General features: G+C 36.7%; 1 protein-coding gene across 1 annotated transcript; it reads right to left on the bottom strand.

Annotated features, from left to right (window-relative positions):
- Positions 1 to 12,666: 12,666 nt before the first annotated feature.
- Positions 12,667 to 19,381, bottom strand: LOC121314227 (charged multivesicular body protein 5-like). The gene is made up of 8 exons (XM_041247259.1): positions 19,180 to 19,381; positions 17,570 to 17,674; positions 16,288 to 16,334; positions 15,553 to 15,646; positions 15,396 to 15,467; positions 14,444 to 14,552; positions 13,482 to 13,597; positions 12,667 to 13,120 (listed from the first exon to the last, which is right to left on the bottom strand). Exons 1-8 carry the CDS (start codon positions 19,246 to 19,248, stop codon positions 13,070 to 13,072), a joined length of 663 nt encoding a protein of 220 aa, XP_041103193.1. The 5' UTR covers positions 19,249 to 19,381; the 3' UTR covers positions 12,667 to 13,069.
- Positions 19,382 to 22,189: the final 2,808 nt, after the last annotated feature.

Genomic DNA, 22,189 nt, shown 5'->3' with positions numbered 1-22,189 from the left:
TGTCCAAAGTAGAAAAAACAAGGTTTGAAAACGACATTAACATTATGGTATATTCACATGGAAACAATTTGTATTTATTTATTTATTTTTATTCATTATGAATCACGTGGCCCAGCTTCGGCTAGTGAAAGCAGCAGTATTCCCTTTCAAACCCCTACTGTACGCTTGTATTGCTAATTTAATCAAAAGAGGGAGTGCGCGTCTGTGTGAGAAATAGCGAATGTTGATTACGTTGTTGCACATTTAAACCTATACTATTAAAGTTGTATTCTAGTGTTCAAAGGCGCAACACTCGCTCGTAGTACAAAATATTTACTAGTTTAAAAGTATTCAAATTATTCATTAGAATTTGGTATTTTTAGATGAAGATCGCCTGACGGCCAATCTCCCACTATTTTATATTTTGTAGTACGAGCGAGTGTTGCGTTTTTTGAACAGATTAGATTTTATTATTTTGGATGCACATAATCAGTCAGTACTGGCCACGTCTATTAAGCCAATTGCGCGTCCAAATGGATCTCCGCGTTTTTTTTTTTATTTTTTCTTTGCAAAACAATGCACAGACAACAGCGATCGCCTCCTCGCTTCTCCCGAATGTCGTCTACTATTCTGCAATGAAAATAGGCGCAGTCCGTGACAAGATATCTCGCGTAGTGTGTGTAGCTTGCAATCCCCGATCTGCAGTGAGGAATCGTAGCTCAATCGGTAAGTGTGAGTGGCGCTGCATCTCCCGATTGCAAAAATCATGCAGTGTAAAGGGCCTTACACACCTGACGCGACACGATGAGCGACACGACAAAGCGACGGGAAAAAAATCAATAAAACCTCTATTTTCAATAACGCCCTTCACACGTCGCCGCGATACAAATGCCAACGCGAGCGATGAAAAAAAAAAAGATCCTATTTTTCCGAATTAGTCGAGCGACAAATACACAACTGACCAATCAGGGAATAGCTTCATGTCATGTGGTTTGAAATCAAGCCCTGTTTCACTTTGTGACAGGGTGCCCACCCCTTGAGTGTATGTTATTTTTATGTAGGTATTATTATTATTATTATTATTATTATTAATAAAACACAAACGCACTGCTTTTCGTCGTCATCTTAAATAATAAGTAATAATGTCAGACAGTTGTCATCCGTTTCAGTGAACGCTTCTGATGTGCACTGTGTTTTAGCAGCAAATCTGTCGTGTCGCCCCAGTAAAAATCGTGTCGCGTCTGGTGTGTGCGGGCTTTAAGCCCGGTTTAACGCGCATCTCTGCAATTCTGTCCAAAACCGTGTAGATCGGTGTAGAACTGCAGAAAGCTGCACTATGTTAAGAACGCCACTATATTACTTCAGGACGAGAGAAGCGTGGTGTAATGAGCTGCGTGTGACTTACGTTGTGATGATACAATTTGGCGACTAATTGCTATGAAAATCCCTGTTGTCTGCAGTGAAAGTCGCTTGAATTGTCACTAGTCGCTTTGACAATGTTTTTTCGCTAGGGAATAAAGTAGTAAAATCGCTAAGTTGGCAACACTGACAGCTAATAACTACTCTGGGCTCTTTTTTAAAGATTTGTTTTTAATACATTTCTTTGTTGTACATAGAGCATATTCTTTGTATTCTTATTCCTGGACCCTTTGGGATTGCCCTTTTAGTGTGTATTGGATGTGCAGAGAACATGTGTAAATACTGGTGCATATCAGTAGGTTTATAGAAGAGGTCAGTCTCAATTGAACCTTCTTCAAATTTTACTACGGTATCTAAAAATTCTATTTCTTTTCTTGTCCATCGAAGGTCCACCTTAATATTACTGTGTATTTAATTTGCCATTTTATGAAACTGGAAAAGAGATTCTTCTCCTTGAAGTTCTGCTTGACTATTGCCAACTGAACCACGCCACCCAAGCAGAGGGGTGCATCAACATTAAACTAGAGCTTCCAGTGTGTTTATTTCTGCTTCATTATTATTATTATTATTATTATTATTATTATTATTATTATTAATAATAATAATAATAATAATAATAATAATAATAATAATAATAATAATAATAATCAGAAGAAGAACAAGAGGAATGCAGCTTTTCTAACACATTTGTTGGAATATAAATGTTCAGAGAGCAGGGAGCTCTATGCTCTCAAAAGAAGTAGTGAAACCTGACCCAGTAACACACAGCTGTCATTTTTTAACAAAACAGGGCAAGAAAATGATTTGCAATAAGAAATAACTAGCAATAAGAAAGTATATGAAATGTCAGCGAGACAATGCAACCCACCAGATTCAAACCGGCAATATTTAAACTTGCCAAGATATGCTTCCCATTGTCTTGTTTTTTTCATTCCGCCTCTACTTCTTTCCCCTGGATGGAATCCTGTCTGTCTTTCTTACAGTTTACTGGCACCATCTCTGTTCCAGGGATTGAGACAGAGCACCAGTATATTTATATAATATTTATATAGTATATATAAGCAAAATGAAACTTGCAAAGTAATGTTATGTTAACATATTGAATTACATACCACTTAGTAGTTTTCTATATACTTAACGAAAAACTAGCGCAAATTTAAAAATATTACATTTACTTTTAATTACAATTTTTTTCAGTACATTTTAGACAGCAACAGTTGTCAAGATCATTGAATAGAGAAAACACCCATGGAAAAAGGAAGGATTTTTTTTGTTTAAATGTAGTACTGGTACTGTAGGACGTGAAGGACTGCTGTGCTGTAAGTAGTTCTTCTTGGGTTGTCTGTCAGACCTGTACCATAAAATAAAATGTGCTTATTAAGGTGTGTGAACATTAGTTTGTATTACACATGGATTGAGGCTGCAGTCTCCTTGGAGGTGTCACATGTACATAGCCAGAGTTGCATGTTTATTTATTTTTTGAACGGGTAATACCTTTACGTTTCTTTATTAAGACTGGCGTTTATTCAAGGGTGGCGTCTATTAAAAAGATGATATCTGAGTGAGGCGTTAATTCAAAGTAATACAGTATATTAAATGATGACTTTTCCTACATTTTTACAAAGGAGAATACAGGCTACATGTCGACCTGTTCTTGTCCAGTTTTAAATAACTTTAGCATAACAGGCAGAAGTGTTAAAGGGACTAGGAGCTCTTAAAATAAACAAATTCCCAGGGCCAGATGAGATACTCCCAATAGTACTAAAATAAATAAAATAAGTTATTTACAAACCAGTAACCAAGATCATGCAACAGTGTCTTGACACAGGGGTTGTACTGACAGATTGGAGAATTGCAATAATACGTAATACCGATCCATAAAAATGGAGACAAAACCAAACCAGGTAACTACAGACCAATAAGCCTGACTTCTATTATATGTAAACTTGTGGAAACTATAATAAGATCCAAAAGTGAAAATTACCTATATAGTAACAGTATCCTGGGAGACAGTCAGCATGGTCTTAGGAAAGGGAGATCTTGTCTAACTAACCTGCTTGATTTTTTTGAGGATGCAACATCGACAGTGGATAACTGCAAAGCATATGACGTGGTTTATTTAGATTTCCAGAAAGCTTTTGACAAAGTCCTGCATAAAAGATTAATTCTCAAAATGAACGCAGTAGAGATTCAAGGAAATACATGCACATGGATTAGGGAGTGGTTCATATCTAGAAAACAGAAAGTCCCAAAATGGAGCGAGGTAACCAGTGGAGTACCACAGGGATCAGTATTAGGTCATCTGCTACTCCTAATCTACATTAATGATTTAGATTCTGGTATAGTAAGCAAACTAGTTAAATTTGCAGACAACATAAAAATAGAAGTGGCAAACACTGTTGCAGCAGCAAAGCGAATTCAAAATGATCTAGACAGCATTCAGAACTAGGCAGACACTTGGCAAACGACATTTAATACAGAAAAGTGTAAGGTACTGCACGCAGGCAATATAAATGTGCATTATAAGTAACATATGGGAGATACTGAAATTGAAGATGGAATCTGTGAAAGAGACCTAGGAGTTTATATTGACTCAGAAATGGGGGGAAGCTATAAAAAAGGCCAAGAAGATGCTTGGTTATATAGTGAAAAGTGTTGAATTTAAGTCAAGGGAAGTAATGTTAAGAGGAAGAGACTTTGGTATGCTCAGCTAGCTGCTGAAGCAGAACAGCGGGGATGGAGAGTCCGGGTTTACCTAGTGGAGGTGGGTTGTCGAGGATTTGTGGCACACTACAACCCGGTTTCTCAGAGATGTCGGGTTCAGTAGCCAAGAGTTGCATCGCACAGCAAAGAACTTGTCTAAAGCAGCAGAAAGGAGCAGCAACAGGCTGTGGTGGAAAGATTCTGGCTGGGAATCTCAAGCACAATAGAAAGAAAGCAACGCTGATGTACAGGTAAGTAAGCTGGGCTGAATTGAGTGGGGGACGGAGGAGGGTGATGATGGTACGCCAGAATCACTGTCGAGCCCTCTTGAGGTGTTGTAGGCTAGTCGACGAAACACAAAGGATAGAAGGTGACTGCTTGAAGACCCCAGAGATGTACCCTATTTAGCTCAGTCCAGACAGTTGTCATGCTGATGCGCCGGGGAGACCACACTGTGGTTGATCCCCGGAGCCAGCATCACAGCCATTGTGTGTGCTGATATGCTGGGGAGGCAAAATAAGCTGATCCCTGGAGCAATCATTACACTTCTGCCATCAACACCAGGTAGACGGATATCAACATTATCAGATGGAAAGAAACCCAAATGGATGGAGATGCAGATGGATCACATTAGTTTACTGTAAAGCTATGTCTTAGTTGGTGCTTGTCTTAGTGAGAGCCAAGTTTAAATCAGCATGAAGTGTTAACATCTACTCCCATGTAATGGAAATCTTAAAACTTTACAATGCATTAGTAAGACCTCAACTAGAATATTGTATTCAGTTCTGGTCATCTCACTACAAAAAAGATATTGCTGCTCTAGAAAGAGAGCTAAGAAGAGCAATCAGAATTATTCTGGGTTTAAAAGGCATGTCATGTGCAGACAGTCTTGAACAAAGAAGATGGTGATCTGATTCAAACATTCAAAATTCTAAAAGGTATTGACAATGTCGACCCAGGGGACTTTTTCGACCTGAAAAAAGAAACAAGGACCAGGGGTCACAAGTAGAGATTAGATAAAGGGGCATTCAGAACAGAAAATAGGAGGCACTTTTTTACACTTAGAATTGTCTGGAACCATCCAAGTAATATTGTTGAAGCTGACACCCTGGGATCCTTCAGAAGCTGCTTGATGAGATTCTGGGATCAATAAGCTACTAACAACCAAACAAGCAAGATGGGCCGAATGGCCTAGTTTGTAAACTTTGTTATGTTCTTATATTCTTATAATATTTTGTTGGTAATATTAAGAGTGACATGAGGTGCTACAGGACTATTGTTTCTTATAGATTGAAAGGTGGAGTGGGACAAAGCAAGCATATGTGACAGTGACTTGCACATTTTTGTTTTATTCAGTTGTCTTTTTTTATATTACAAAAAAATAAAAGATGATGCAGTCAGTGTGTGTTCAACAGCTTCAAGTGGTCCTTGCATTTCAAGGGAGGTCACAGGTCGGGCAATGTATTTAGGGCTATGGGTTAGGACTATAGTATATATAATTAGATTAATGTACACCAGAAGAAAGTACTTCAAAATGTTAAGTGGTTTTCTTGTATTCAACTGCTTAACAGAGAGCAAAATATACTATAAAATCCAAGCCAGATAGTTTCCACACAACATCTAGCTACAGTAGATATTTTGCTATCAAAGTAGATAGGCCTGACTAATCAACTTTCATGTTTAAAGTTTGAACGCAGAACAGAGACAGAACAATTACAGTATCCATTTAGCAGCTAGCAAATGCTTCAAGTGTTCGATACAGAGCTACCCGAAGTTCTCTGTTCATTCAATGTGAAAGTGTATGCTAGTCTGTCCAACCCTTGTATATGTATTTTATATACCCTTAGTCAAGTTCCTTTTCCAAAGTACAAAAGTACAATTTACATAATTTGTGTGAAAATTAAATAATAGTGATAACTGTTAAAAACAAGTAAAGGCAGCAGAGAAAGTCTTTTGCCACAGTTGTCATCTGAGATAATTCATGTCTTTTTCAACTATATCAATTATATTTATATCTGTTTGTTATCCAATGATATGTGTTTCTTAATTATTGTTCGCTGTTTCTACATTCATAGATCTTTGGCATGTTTCATAAAGTCACCAGAATTATCTAACCTTTGGGGGTAGTCTCTGAGTAATATGGAGTTTCTGTATTCAGCCCAGTAAATAAAACTGGACAGTTGGGGTATGTAAATGTTATTCTTACCCTTGAAACACTGAGCTTGTTAAAGATCGGCTATACAAAAACAATCTTACTAACTTTTGTGCAATTTGACATGTTACCTAGGTAAGGTAGTTCAAAATGAGTGCAATCTGAGTAAAGCCAGCTGTTTCAGAGGGAAAGAAATGACCTTCATGACCCCTAGATGTAATTATTATACTGGCCTCATTATTGAAATTCCATCCATGTCAAAACAGTGGTAAATCATAATTAAGAACACATTTCAAGGGATAAAAACAGACATATATGCCAATTCAGAAGGTGTAAAAGTTTTCCCTCAAACTACTGTAACACAGTATTTACAAAACAGTGTGATACACTGCCAAACTCTGCTAAAACATTGTTAACAGTAATATATGCTAAGGTAACCAGATGATTTAAAAAAAAAAAAAAAAAAGTAATTATTAGATTGGCTACGTTTTGTTTGAGAAAAGTATTTTTGAAAATATTTACAAGAGCAATGTTTTGCCAAAGGCTGTTATACTTTGCTTACAGAGTCAGTGCACACAACATGTTTCTTGGTCTTAAACTTAAAAGCTTAAAACTAGGGATGCAACAATTAACCACTGCATCGATTATTGATCATCTGTTCTTAAATTTCCCGAGCTTCAAGTATATATTGGTGAATCGATGCATCAAATTAGAACCCAGTTTGAAGTCTCCTGTTACCGGTTTGCATGAAAAACTTGTGTGTGACTGTGTGCTTCTGTTAGTGCTAGTACGGTAGATTAGTGCGTTGCTAGGATACACACTTTAGGCCTCTACGTTCGAGTTGGAGAAGCGAAAACAGAAGTAGGCCTATTAATGTTTTCTTGATTTAAAAATTAAGGCAATAGTTTTTTAGTTTTTGTTTTAAATCTATTAAACCTACCGATTACCTTCTTTTGTTTCAAATTATGCTACGTTTGGATTACATGGCAATATTATATAAAAAGAAGATGAATTTAGTACGACAGTTAAATTAGGATTTGTGGGATTAAAATGTTTTGCTTTGTTTACGGACATAAAAATGTTAACAGTAATGAACAACCACAGTTCAGATAGAAATGACATCTCTTAAAATATAGTATTTTTTTATTATTATTACAATGTTAAAAGGGCATCTGATGCGGACGCACTCATATTCTTTTCAGTTGTTAAAAACTGTATTTCCTTGTGTTTTTATTTTTTATATATGATCGGATATAATTGTTCTAATTTTAATATAAAGTTGTGCCTTTTTGTTTAACTTATCAAAGACGAGTTTCTTATTATTGGATCTTCTGTTAAAAAAAACCAAACAAACAACAAAAACAGTTTGTTCTTTAGTTTGAAAAATATAACTCCAATGCATGGATTATTGTTGATAAATGCCTCCGCGATAATCGAATAAAAAATTAGGGTGCCAATTGCACCACTACTTAAAACAAATGTACATGATAAGTGAGAAGGAGTAGGATGTAAGCAATCGGTAGTTTCCCAAGCGTATGTACCTTTCCACAAATACACACAAGAAAAGCGGGTGTTATTTCAGGCAGTCAAGGGACATTTTATTTGGCACGTCATGATTTCAAGATTTGAACATAATTTAGATTTTATTCATACAGTACCATTTGGTTACCGTCAATTTTAGATTTACATATTTCAAATAATTGCAGAATGGATGAAAGGTGTGTAAACTCATTAAATAAAATTTAAATAGCTTACAATACATTATTACTGTGCTAACTGGACTTAATTTAGAAATAAATAAATAAATACATAAATAAATATGAATTAACAATAACACTAGTAATTGATATGTACTAGAAAAAAGTGGAACAAATTAAAAGTATCACATTGCCAGTACTAACCATTATTGAAATATGGCCAATTTAGCTGATGTACTGGCTGTCCAGCTGATTTTCAACTACATTCTGCTGTAAAGTTGCTCCTGATTAAACTGGTGATTCAAGTGAAAGCTTGTTTAAGCGGGAGAATCTTTAAAGACTGCAATGGCTTCAGCTCCCTGCTGCCCCCTGCTGCCTGATTAGGTCACTAATACCCATATTCTGCAAATAATCACACTTCCTGTAATTACACGCGTTTCATATACTTTTCCTATTACATTACATTTAACTTGTTATTCCACATGCCTTGTTCAGCTTCTTTAATAAGGGCATGTGGAGTCAACTTCACTAGTACTTTAATATATTCCATTCATAAGTAGGGTTAGTAGACATCCCGGCATCATTGTTTTCCATTTTTAGCCTTCATATATTGACCCAGTCAGAAACAGTAATCCATCATCGTTTTCCTTTTTTAATCTTCATATTTTGACACAGTCAGAAACAGTAAAATTGTTCAATCGTACTGGTTTTGCTGTTTTGTATTCACATTTTTTAGAAGCAGAAAACTGTAGCAGTGTGCTCAGCAAGTTGACAACACAGTAATGTATTGTGATGTTGAGCAAAAATAAGGAGCAGACGATCGCAACAAGATCTTGTTTGCTAAACAGCATGCTTTATTAAGCAAGGTCAGCACACAACAACACAGTCCACAGAAACATAAAGGACAAACAACTCGGACAGTCAACAAATCCTTTTGCAGTGCAAAGGCTTGGGTTGTTACACAGCTCCCCCCCTTTGTTTATCATCCTTGAGGGACTGACAAAGTCTAGAAAACAACAGCAGTTTGTGCTGTCGTCTGGGCTGCTGTCTCCTTCATGGCCCGGGGGTCTCGGCTACTGCAGGTGGCGGACTGCTGTCCAGGGCAAGTGGGGGTGGGACTCCTGGGCAAGGGGGATTCAGGAACAGGGGGTTGAGGAAGGGAGTCATCGGGCAAAGGAGCGACATGGGCAGGAGAAGGTGGAAGGGGGCTGTATGGTACGGAGGGGTCAGGTACCACTGGGTCAGGCTGTGACGAATCCTGTCTGTAGGGGGCAAGTCGATCCCTCTGGAGAACCACCTGGCATCCTCGAAATGGTAGCTGGATCCGCTCCATGGGTCCTCCAACTGAAGGGGGGCTTGCAACCGGTCTGTGGGTCTTTTACGAGCGTCCATTGTGCCCACAGCCCTCTTGTGCCGGCTAACTCCAGGGCCACCTCTTCCCAAGGGGGACTACGCTATTCTGCTAGCCACTGCATCACCAGTCCCATTTCGCAGTCCTCCTAGCTCTGCCTCCAGCTGGCCACATCCACCAGCAACAGCTCCATGCACTGCACCTCGTCGATCTGTTTCGCCTCCTTATAAAAAATTAGGAGCAGAGGATCGCTACAGTATTATATAAAAATAAAGCTAAGAAACGTATGGGATATTTGTTTAATAATAGTGATTAAGTGTTCAATAACTAATATTCTGTTTAGTTTCCTGGAAGTTTTACGAGGAAGTTTTATGTTGGAAGTGCCACCAGCCACGTTAGTTTTTTCCACTTTATTAACACAGCGATTTTTATAACTGATGTAATATATATATATATATATATATATATATATATATATATATATATATATATATATATATATATATATATATAGTGCCTATAGAGAGTCTACATCCCCTTGAACTTTTTTCACATTTTGTTGTGTCAGTGCCTCAGAGTTTCATGCATTTAAATTAGGATTTTTTCCACACCATACTCCACACTGTTAAGGGGAAAAACGTTTTTATGGAGAAAAAAATTATATTAAAAATACAAAACTGGAAGATTTTAATTGGATAAGTCTCCACCCCCGAGTTAATACTTGGTGGAAGCACCTTTGGCAGCAATTACAGCTGTGAGTCTGTTGGGATAGGTCTCTACCAAATTTGCACACCTAGATTTGGCAGTACTTGACCATTCTTCTTTACAAAACTGTTCAAGCTCTGTCAAGTTCCTTGAGGAGCGTTGATGGACAACAATATTCAAGTCATGACACAAATGTTTGATTTAGGTCAGGGCTCTGATTGGGTCACTCAAGGACATTTACCTTTTTGTTCCTTAGCCACTCCAGTGTAGCTTTGGCTGTGTGCTTTAGGTTATTGTCATGCTGAAAGGTGAACTTCCATCCCAGTTTCAGCTTTCTTGCAGAGGGCAGCAGGTTTTCCTCAAGGACTTCTCTGTACTTTGCTCCACTAATTTTCCCTTCTATCCTGACAAGTGCCCCAGTCCCTGCCAATGAGAAACATCCCCATAACATGATGCTGCCACCACCATGGTTCACAGTAGGGATGGTGTTCTTTGGGTGATGTGCTGTGCTGGGTTTGCACCAAACATAACGCTTTACATTTAGGACAAAAAGTTCCATTTTAGTTTAGTCAGACCACAAAACTTGTTGCCACACGATTACAGAATCTCTTGACTGTTTTTTTGCATACTTCAAACAGCATTCAAGGTGGGCTTTCTTGAGTAATGGCTTCCTTCTTGCCACCCTACCATACAGGTCAGTCTTGGCCATAAAAGCCTGTAGCTCTTGCAAAGTTGCCATTGGCCTCTTGGTAGCCTTTCTGATCAGTCTCCTTCTTGCTCGGTCATCCAGTTTGGAGGGATGGTCTGATCTAGGCAGGGTCTCGGTGGTGTCATAAACCTACCACTTCTTAATAATCATCTTGACCATGGTTATTCAAGGCCTTTGACTTTTTTTTATACCCATCCCCTGATCTGTGCCTTTCAACAACTTTGTCCCGGAGTTCTTTTGAAAGTGCCTTTTGAAAATTTTGAAAGGGGGTGTAGACTTTCTATATGCACTGTGTAATCGGTTTACATTTGATAATATACAAACAAATAAGGATATAACAAAGGTGGTGCATCAGTCAACATGCCAGTGGATTGCAAAGACCATTAGCATGTACACAATTGAATTGCTAATAGATTATGCAAGGAAATTGCCTAAAATTTGTACCTGCTTTCAGTTCTTATGAATTTACCCCTGCAGCACCTCACATTTAACAATGGCTATTTATTAGAAATCTAGGGAAATTGAAATAGTTGTCTCTGTATGTGAAAAACATTTACAAACTGGAAAGCCCTTAGTTCTAAACCTACCATTCAGAGAAGGGCAAGACGAAGAAGACCCTGCATATTCAAACCAAGGGTCACTTTGTTCAGGGTATACTGTCCTCCGCTTAGCTCTCCAGCAATGTCAGCTGTAATGCGGATGGCGGTCCTCCTGTTCCTGCTGCATGCCTGTGCTGTGTTGCGAGTTTTGCTTTTCTTCACAGCCACAGGTCCTGCCACCTTTTCATCAGCTGGTTTACTGTCCTCCTGATACTACCGACAACATTGACTTTCTCCACTGTAGCGGCATCTTTGTTAGCATACCTGATGTTGGCTAAGGCTTTTCCAAATAACTAAGTTTCATGCTGAGTGACCTCAGGATGTAAAGACTCAGCTCTTCCTCAGAAAAACATTTTTCTTTTCCGTGCGCCAAGAGGACTTTGCTGCCCTGCCTCTGACATATTTGTTTTTCGTGCTCCACAAACCTCATACAACACGTACTACTCTCTGTACTCCTAACTCACCTCACCTTGGGGCTGCAAGTGTGGCCACTAAATAACCTGATGCACAGGGAGTGTTCATTGTGACCCTCATTATCATGATTGCAGCTCATTATGTGTTTGAGTAATTAGCATTGCTCTTAAGCTTACTTTGGCAACAGTGCAAAAGAATTGCCTGCCTGCTAGGCAATTTTGATTTTGCAGCCACAATTGTTTGCACTGCACCTATCCTTACCTCAGCCACTATGTGCCTATTTAAATCTATAAAGTGTTACCAGTCATTGATCAGAGGATCATGCTTTTATAATGTGGTTCTACCTAACAACTTACAAGCAGGCATAGCTTTGTGATCTCATGCAAAACTGTTTAAACATTAAACTGCCCCCCGCCCCTTGATTCTACATTTTACTTAAACGTCATTTAAAAATGTTTCATATATAAACAATAATAATTCACTTGGGATATTAATATAGGAACATTTTATGGAGATCACTTACAAGACATGTAGCACACACTTTTGTGTAAATTGACTTAAAGGACTGGAACCCCTCTACTTATATACACAAAATAATAATAATAATAAAAAAAAAATACTGAAAATACTGTATCCCAATTAAATGAAGTGATGTCCCAATTAAATGACATACGCAGCATTGGGAAGAACCGTCTCCCAGAGTTCTGTCCCATTTAAGTAGAAATTCAGGTTATCAGTGTCCAGATTAAGTGGCACCTGCTATATTGCTTAATGATAGCACATCTATTTTCTTTTAAAGTTGTTGCAAATGAATAACTCAGAAAACAGAATTTAAATGGAATTGTAACATTTAATTCACCACAGTCATTTTTTTTTTTTCAAATTTAAAACTAAAAAGTTTTATAGCCTAAATTAAACACCACAGCAGTCTGAAAATGTACAATTTATACTTTTATTAAATTAGTTACTCAGGTTTATCTTACAGAATGTAAGCAGCCACTTACCAAGAAATGTTACAAATCAAAAAAGCTTACAACTGCAGTAAGGATGAGCAACGATCACCAAGCATTTTATATTATCCATTAGACAAGTATCTATGCTCTACACTAAAAGCACCAAGCATGAAGTAAAAGGTTAGAAATAACTTTCTGCTTAGGAGTTAAAACTAAAAACGTGCTTTATATCAATGAATAGTTTAAACCTACATTCCCATTTAGTCACAAGGACCTTGCCAATATGTTTCAGTAAAAAAAATTTTCAGAGGCAAATATAAGCTATAAATGATATTTTACATATAAAAAGAGTGTTCAGGATTTTTACATTTCAGTTAGTCTTTGCCTCTTATGTGGCAGGGATCTGTGGTAGGCCAAACTCATCCACCAGGACACCCTCCTGCAAAATACAAAAATGCAGAGTTAGTTAATGAAATGTAATCTACCATGATTTACTGAATCACGTGGTTAACAGGTGACAGCAGCAGCGTTCGAAGTACCGTCCTGACAAACAGATTACAGGCTTGCACGTACAAGCTGGCACAAATCAAGCTTCCCACACTGCTCTGCACATCCACCTTACAGGGGTTGGGGAATAATTTACCTCCTATGACTATCCTAAGCTGTATATAATTGTGTAAATGCTAACAAAAATATGACCCTGAAAACCATCTTATATAGACATATAGACACCTGTCTGACTGAAGCACTCTTGGCAATGGCCAGGAAGCAAAAGCCCTGCCACAACATCGAAACTGTACCCTGTTTGTTTTTGTGTCACTGGGAACCCCCTCAGGAATGGTTGGTGCAGATGATGCATCGTCCAAGTATGAAGTGTCCTCATCGAGTAACAGCTCATCTCCCAGGGCATCCAGTTCTGAAGAAAAGAAAAGAAAATATTAAATCCTGGTCGCTTCACTTGACTATTTGTTTAATTCTATTTATAAATGTATTTGATGTGTGAAGAGATAAAATAAAATAAAAAAAAATAAAAACTTATGGGGGGTGGGGGGGCACCAACACACAACAAAAACAAAAAACAAAAATGCACTACCCTTGCCAATTACCCCTGGCAGGGGATAACATCCCTGACACCAGGAATATAGTGGAGGTTCATGTATGAATGTCACACTTTCCATACATCTGGAAAACCACATATCCAATTATGATGGCATATCATTATTTAGCATTCATTCTACACATAATTAGAATATAGGGATACGTAGAATGCCTAAAGTCAGTCCCAGACCTCCAAATGCAATTTTTTGTTATATCTATGGCAAGTAATTTTAACATTCAATCATGAATTTCTGATATCAGCAATTCTATTTTTCACATCAACAATTCCTTTTGATATCAGTAATTTTGTCCCATTTTATATACAAAAAACATAATTCTTGATATTAAAAATTGTACATTTTTATGTTGAAATCAGAAATCCAGTTTTTGATAAACAATTCCATTTCTAATATCAAAATAAAATGCTCTTTTTTGACATCAAGAATTTTATTTTTGATATAAATAATATTGAGAATTGTCGATTTAAAAAATGGTATTACTGACATTAACAAAACATTACTGCTATCAGTAAAATAATAGTTTTTAACAGAAATTGAGGATTACATGTTGAAACAGCTTGCCATTTTCATCAGCCAATCTAGCAGCAGGACTATGATTATTATTTTTTTAAACCCTAAATGCAGGCTGAGCCTGCAGTGCCGACCTGCTTCCAGATCATCCTCATCGATTTCTGGGGTTCCGTAGCTCCGGCTCAGGGCCTCCTGGACTTCACTTGCGTCCTCCATCATGTCTTCAAGCTGGTCTTGCAGGTCCTTTGAGAATAAAGCCATTATTAAAAGGGTACCCTGAAATCTATCAAACTGACGATAACCCCAAGAAAACATGTTTACGCAGACCAAGAGCTACACAGCCTAACTCATTTATTTGCACAATGTATTTAGGCTAAAAAATTTTTTTTAAAAACGCATAGCATTTAATAACTTGCATACTCAAATAACTTTTTTTTTTTTTTTACCAATTATATTTTTGAACATATCTTTGCCTGCATAAAAATTCAAAGACAGAGTGACTGGGCAAAGAGCACTGTTCCAAATTACGGCATGTTTCAAATCAAGATAATAAATAGGGGCTTGGCTACACACTATGACTGTCTGTGTGTGTGTGTGTGTAAAGACAAACAGATTAAACTCTACTGTACATCTATCTAGTTTCTCCATCAGTGACATGTGGTAGTTCGAAGGAATGCAGGTAACCTAACAGATAAGCTGGGTGAAGTGTCATCATTCACCTTCTTCAAGAGTAATGCACTATTATTATGACATCGCTGAGAGAAGCAAGACCACAACTCATGGTTACTTCCACAGCAGAAGTCTCGTTAGACAACTGCCCATGCCGAGGTCACAAAAGACAAATTGCAAATTATAATTCTAAGAAATCTAAGCGTAGGAAAGGGGATTCGGGATCTCCTGAGCCACACAATTTTAGGTCTGAAACCGGTTTTGCTAAAAACACAAAACTGCACTTGCATATAACTGTTGTGTAAAAAAAAATTATATATAATCCTACTGTCTCTCTATTTATTAACGGAGCTTAAAGGGAAATGAAAACACAACAAGGGGATAAGATTTTAGGAAGGTGATATTGCTACAAGTTACCTCAATTTGATCAATCTTCACTTGCTTGTAAGCTTTTTTCATTTCCTTGGCACCAATCTTCATAGCATCCACCTAAAAAAAACAATGCATTGGTCAGTTAATGAAGGAGCAATCCCATGCTCACTGAATGATACAAAAAAGCCTTTGTAATTCTTACTGTTGTCTTTGTGTCCTTAAGAGACTGGATTGTATAGTTGGCCTGTTCCATGTTGAATGACTGCTGCATTAAGTTGTCTCTCTGCTGCTCGTACCTTATAATAGAAAAATATCAATTAATTTAAAAAATCAACCAGGGTGAGTCACGTGGTGGGCAGGTTGAGTCATAGAGTCAAGGGAACGCAGGTTTTCATCCTGACTGTGAAGTTGCTGGTTTTTGCTGCGGCTTTGACAGGGAGCATTGCTCTGGCTCTGGTGCTCCTACTGGGTAGGGAGGCAAAATCAACAGTAAAATTTCTCCTCGTTGCTGCTACGACAGACCCTACTGGCCAGGCACCCGGTGATCTCCCCTGGACACCAGCAGGGTTGGCCTTTGTGCTCCAGATGAATAATGTTATTTTTCACAATGTCCCCTTTTATAATAGTGGTGCACAATACCGGTCCTGGGGGGCCGGTATCCCTGCAGGTTTTTATTCCAACTGCATCCTAAAGTACTTTATTGGACCTTATTAGAAGCTTAACTGGTCCAATTAACCAATTTAGGGTATGGTTAGAACAAAAACCAAGAGGGTTAGGGTTAGGGCACCACTGGTTTAAAACAACTGAATATACATCCCTGAGCAGCTAGAAATAACACACATATTTCTGGGTTATTTTAACCAATAAAGTGTTGTGTATTTCACACACAGGATTCCACTGGTTAGACCCTCCCCATTAGCAAAGAAAAAGTACTTACGTTCTTTTTTGCTTCAGGACTCTCAAAGCTTTCTGTTTAACCATGTTCTGTTAAGTAAAAATACATTTCAGTGGTTTATTAAAGAGACAGAGTGCCAGTCCAAAATATTTTGACAGATGCCTTTGTAGAGCATAAGATTACTTTGGGGTTTCAAAAAACATGTTTAAAAAGCAATAACGTATGTACCGTACAGTATTTCTAACAAAATATGGATTTTTTTTATTTTATTATTCTCTAGTCCAGCGATGCATACATATTGAAATATTGTAGGGGTATGTATATTCCAATAATTACTTGGATAAAAAAGAAAATCTTACAATAAAGCTGTGTACCAGAAAAATAAGGCAATTCAAACAGCTGGTTTCACAGACACTGAACAGCACCAATCTTGGATTCCTTTACCTAGTGTAACATTGGATAGTGCAAGATTAATTCTAATCAGTGTCTGTTATACCAGTCAGAGATATACTGTCTCTATGAATGGTTCACTTTCCTTGTACAATACTTTTACTAGATAGTAGTTCACATTTAGTTTTATCTTTTACTGACTAAAAACAATAATTTACATCAGAACTATTCACAAGAGATTCCAGGAAATTCATGCACATGGATTAGGGAGTGGTTAACATGTAGAAAGTACTAATTAGAGGAGAAACCTCAAAATGGAGCAAGATAACCAGTGGAGTACCACAGGGATCAGTATTAGGTCCTCTACTATTCCTCATCTACATTAATGACTTAGATGCTGGTACAGTAAGCAAACTTGTTAAATTTGCAGACCACACAAAAATAGGAGGGGTGGCAAACACCGTTGCAGTAGCAAAGGTCATTCAAAATGATCTAGACAGCATTCAGAACTGGGCAGACACATGGCAAATGACAGAAGTCTGGAACCAACTCCCCAGTAATGTTGTTGAAGCTGACACCAAGAAGCTGCTTGATGAGATTCTGGGAACAATAAGCTACTAACAACCAAACAAGCAAGATGGGCTGAATGGCCTCCTCTCGTCTGTAAACTTTCTTATGTTCTTATTGGTGTTTGGTGTAAAATCTTAATCAAGAAGTCATTGACTTGCAAAAGAGAAAAAAATGAAAGTGCTAATAGTGGTAAACAATGATACAACTCTAACTTTAAACAATGGAATAATCTTATTAAACATTATAGGCAAGAAGCTGGAGCCATCCTGTAACGTAGCCATATTTTAAAATAAAATACAAAAATCACTCGAATGAAACAGCACTCTAGCGGGGACAACTTTTCTAAAATAACACAAATTCTTACTTTTGAAGGCCCCTCCCTCATTTTCTTCATTTGATCCTTATACTTAACAAGCTCTGCATCAAGTCTGGAAATCTTCTTATCAATAGACTCTGCTCTTCCATCCACCTAACAACAAGAGAAAAAAAGACAGCTTCTTGAACTGGACATAAAGACATACATCATATATAGGAACACATAAAACTCAACTGTATTCCTCAAAATAAGCATTAAAAACATGAGACAGAATCTACAATGCTTTATATTCAGGTATGTCGGAGGCCCACACAATAGTAAAATATCTTTACACTTCATATCTATATAGGCTGTGGTACAAAAATGTCTTTCAATTAAGATATATTCTGCAATGAAGCTAATTTAGCAGTATGTGTTTGAAAGACTGATGTGTTTTTAAATGGGTTTGTTTGACTTAAACTTGGAAGGTGTAACAAAAACCACCAGGGACATTGAAAAATCTTGAATTTGACCTCCTATAAAACAGGGCTGTCTTGGAGGATTTTATCAATACTACAGTGCCTCCAAGTCTTTGAACACAATTCTTGCAAATTTTATTTAGAAATTACACTTCATATAAAAGTTGTGTTGATCAGATTTTTTTTGGCACTGTAGAGTTCATAATTGTGTATCTTACAGTAGATTAAATTACACCTTTGTGAATGAGACCCATTGTGCCATAAACAGGTCAGAGAAGCAGTACTTGCACTCATATAATGAACTGTACTTCCTGTCACTCTTCAAGTATAAATGCTTATTCTCAGAACAGAATCACAGGTAAACTGCACCCACATCACAAGTGGGAGGGATACATGTGATCTGATGGTAGACGTCATTAAAATTAAATTCACTCAAATGAAACATGACATTGTGAATCCTAACAAAGTAATTGCAAGGTGGTGTGACTTTTTTTCATTTTGAATATAAAATAACAGATCAATTAATATATAAACATATTTATTAATATATAAACATTATACACACACACACACACACACAGTGCTATCCGGTCATTGTTATCTCAGAGATAAAGATAATTATCTAACTTTAAACAGATCTGTAAACATTTACTCTTTTTTAATTGTAAACTTAAATCACCACAAGAGCCTAAAATATATTCTATCATAAATAAATATATATATATATATATATATATATATATATATATATATATATATATATATATATATATATATATATATATACACACACTGTATATTGTAGCATTAATGTCCCGGGTAGAAGCGTGAGTGTTAAACTAGTGACCTGAATGTGCTTAGTCATAGCACCCGTACAATACCAAACTGTAGCGTATTCAATGTGTCTTTTGTTTGTGTCAAAGAAAACCTTTAACAGGAAGAATCCAGCGATACAGTACCAAGGAGACAGTTAAGACACACTGGTCGTGCATTTGTTGAACAAATGTTTTAAATAATATTCAATCTGTTTGTTTATTTCAATACTATACAACAAGGCACATACATATGATCAGGTCAAACAAAAACGTTTAAGTGTCATAGTCATAAAACGCGGGGCAGGAACAATAAAGCAGCCAGACGTTAATGAGTGCCAACCAGAAACAAAACAGTGATCTATAGAGTGCTTTTTATTATACTTACGTTCCCGATACAGTCCGTCAGATTCGGTGGAGGACCTTTGGGTTTCCCCCGTCCAAAAAGCCGGTTCATTTTTTTTTCACAGGGAACTTCTGATTATGAAAAAATATATATATATATATGTATATAAAGAAATATAAAAAAACAATAACCAGAAACTGCCCCTCTAAACAAGGAAATATTTCAACTGGCAAAACAAACCGGAAACTCCGTCTGACGTCACAAAAAAAATGAAGCCTCCGTGATCCTCCATTCACGTGTTGAGGATAAGCGCATCACATTTAAAAAAAAAAAAAACCCTCTCGTAATTTCTAAAGAGAAGTGGCATTTCAGACATATTTGACTCATTTAGAAATGGTTCAAAATATAGAAAATATATTTGGTCAGGATTTATATATATATATATATATATAATATATATATTATAAATATATATATATATATATACAGTCGCATATTTTTGTACATCCAATGGTTACAGTTGTGAGCTGAAATCCATTATATATAAGAAACTAGTACGTGTGTGTTGGATAATAATATTCTCTATACTGTACATGGAATAACAAATAGCAAGAGGGAAGAAAGCTACCCAAATTATTTGGTGTTAATCAAAAGCAGATTCTCAATTGCATAGTCTCAAGATCTGCAGTATATTCAGATGTTATCGGATATAGGACCATTTTTTGAGTGAGAAATAATATTAAAAAAAAAAAAAAGTTTATTTTAGGTCGAGAAGGCGTCCGCATTTCTACAAGATGTAATGCACTATCAAGTTAAGTCTAGTCAATTGCTCCAGGGTCTTAATAGACCAGAAAATTATACAGTATCCATATATATATATATATATATATATATATATATATATATATATATATATATATATATATATATATATATATATATATTCTGGAATGAATGAGTTTTCAGTGATATTTTGTGATATTTAAGACATTAAGGTATGTTGCTGATTTTTTTCATTATTCAGTCCGTGATTCATTCATTGTTCGGCGAAGTTCCCAGCTGCGAGTAATACCTGAACAGTAAGTACAATATACAGGAAACATTACTGCCCTTGGCTAATAGATCGTTAAGTAGTATATCTTGTAAAATATTGTTCCAATATGATAAAAATTATTCTGTATTGCAAAAAAAATGTAAAGACAAAATTCAGTTTTATACCTTGGGTGTTTTAAAGTGTACGGCCCCACTGATTTAGGACTTTGCGCGTGTACTACTAGCTGTACATAGATAGGAGGACAGTCACCTGTGCAATCAATATATTACTGTAATGTTATTTATTTATTGAATAGTATAAGTTAAAGTATATCTCGAGACAAAACGTTAAACCTGTTAAAAAATATATCGGTTTTTGGAAGGCAGAGCAAGGGATGATAGATTTAGCCCTTCTGATAGAAAAACAATAAGTCTGCCAGGTTTTCTGTTACACACAATTCTATACGCCTTATTCATTGTAACAGAAAGTTGTAAATGTTTTAGCAGGACAAAGGATAGGGTTGGAGGGGTGCTCGACCCATTTGTTTCAATGTGAGGTAAATTTATGTATGCAGTATGTCAAAAAACAAACAAACAAACAAACAAAAAAAACCTTATCTAGTTGTGATTGAACTTTGTGTTAACATCAATTGGAATGAGTTACTGGAATTTCACATGGTGGGGGTGTATGGTGGTGTAAATCAGTCATTTTAATATGCTTTACCATAATATTAACATTTATTTTGCTTACCTAATGACATCCACATAGCACTTATCCAGTGTTAATTGAAATAGTCATTGCCATTTCCTGTTCTATACTATTATGTGCATATAGTTAATATATGTGTCACGGTCATCAGCTTTTCTTTCATACCGATAGCTCTAATTTAAAATGTACAGACACACTGTACTTGTTATTTGTGAATAGATCACAAATGATTTCCTTAATAAAATGTCAGTGGTGTCTTAGCTTGTTGAATGGCCTGATTGTAAGAGGAATCATTATGTTTGTATTTACTTGAAAGTTTTTTGTTGTTTGTTTGTGTTCAGGATGTGTGGCTAGTGTATTCTTCACAGTCGATATTAGCCTCACATTCTGGGAAGCCAAGGCTGTTTGTCAAAGGAACTTTGGTGCCACAATGACTGACAGACAACAGATGTGTACAGCATATAAGGCAGGACTTGAAGAATGCCGGGCAGGCTGGATCTCATCTGGAGAAGTTGCGTATCCCAGAGTTAGGCAACATTGGAGGTGTGGTCAGAACCAAACTGGTGACATCACATATGGAATCAGGAAGAATCTGCTAGAAAATGGGACGTGCTTTGTCACAAAGATGATAATGACTGCTCAGTATACTGTATTTTATTCCCAAATTCACAAACACTGAAAGAGGTAAAAACAGAAGAGAATGGTATTCTGAAAAATAATGATTTTAACGCTAGCTTTACTGCAAGCGATGACTTGAAGTATATGTTAGTGGCAGCAACAAATTTACAGCATACTCATATTGTCCAAGACACAGAACAGTTTGATCAAATACATATTGTTGCAGCACCTTCAATGATGTTCTAGAAAAAACTGCGCTGACTGAGAGTCCCACTAGAACTACCAGAGGAAAAGATAGGACCTTACATTTTCCAACCGTCTCTGATGAAAATCAGGCACTTAGATCCGACAGCCGTACGCTAACAGAGGTCCCCCTGCTTTCAACAGAAAACTATTCAACAACCTCAAAAGTAGAAGGAATAAGTGAGGAATACAGCATTGAAACCAATAAAAAGCAAACATCATCTTTAACACATTGGAGCCTAGCATTGCCTGAAGTGATTATAACCAGCACCCAACAAAGTTTAAACAATCTGCAGAAAAAGTAGGTAGCAAGGCTTTGAATATTTTTTTTGCAAATACTATCACTTTCCAGATAACAGATGTGCTTTCCTCAAGTACCAGAATCTCAGATGCAAGTTACAACAGTGCTAACACAAACTCAAACAAATTACACTCTAAGCGCCTCTACAA

The sequence above is a fragment of the Polyodon spathula genome, chromosome 4 (genome assembly GCF_017654505.1).
Source record: "Polyodon spathula isolate WHYD16114869_AA chromosome 4, ASM1765450v1, whole genome shotgun sequence".
NCBI lineage: Eukaryota > Metazoa > Chordata > Actinopteri > Acipenseriformes > Polyodontidae > Polyodon > Polyodon spathula.
This window is presented reverse-complemented; position numbering and strand designations above follow the sequence as displayed.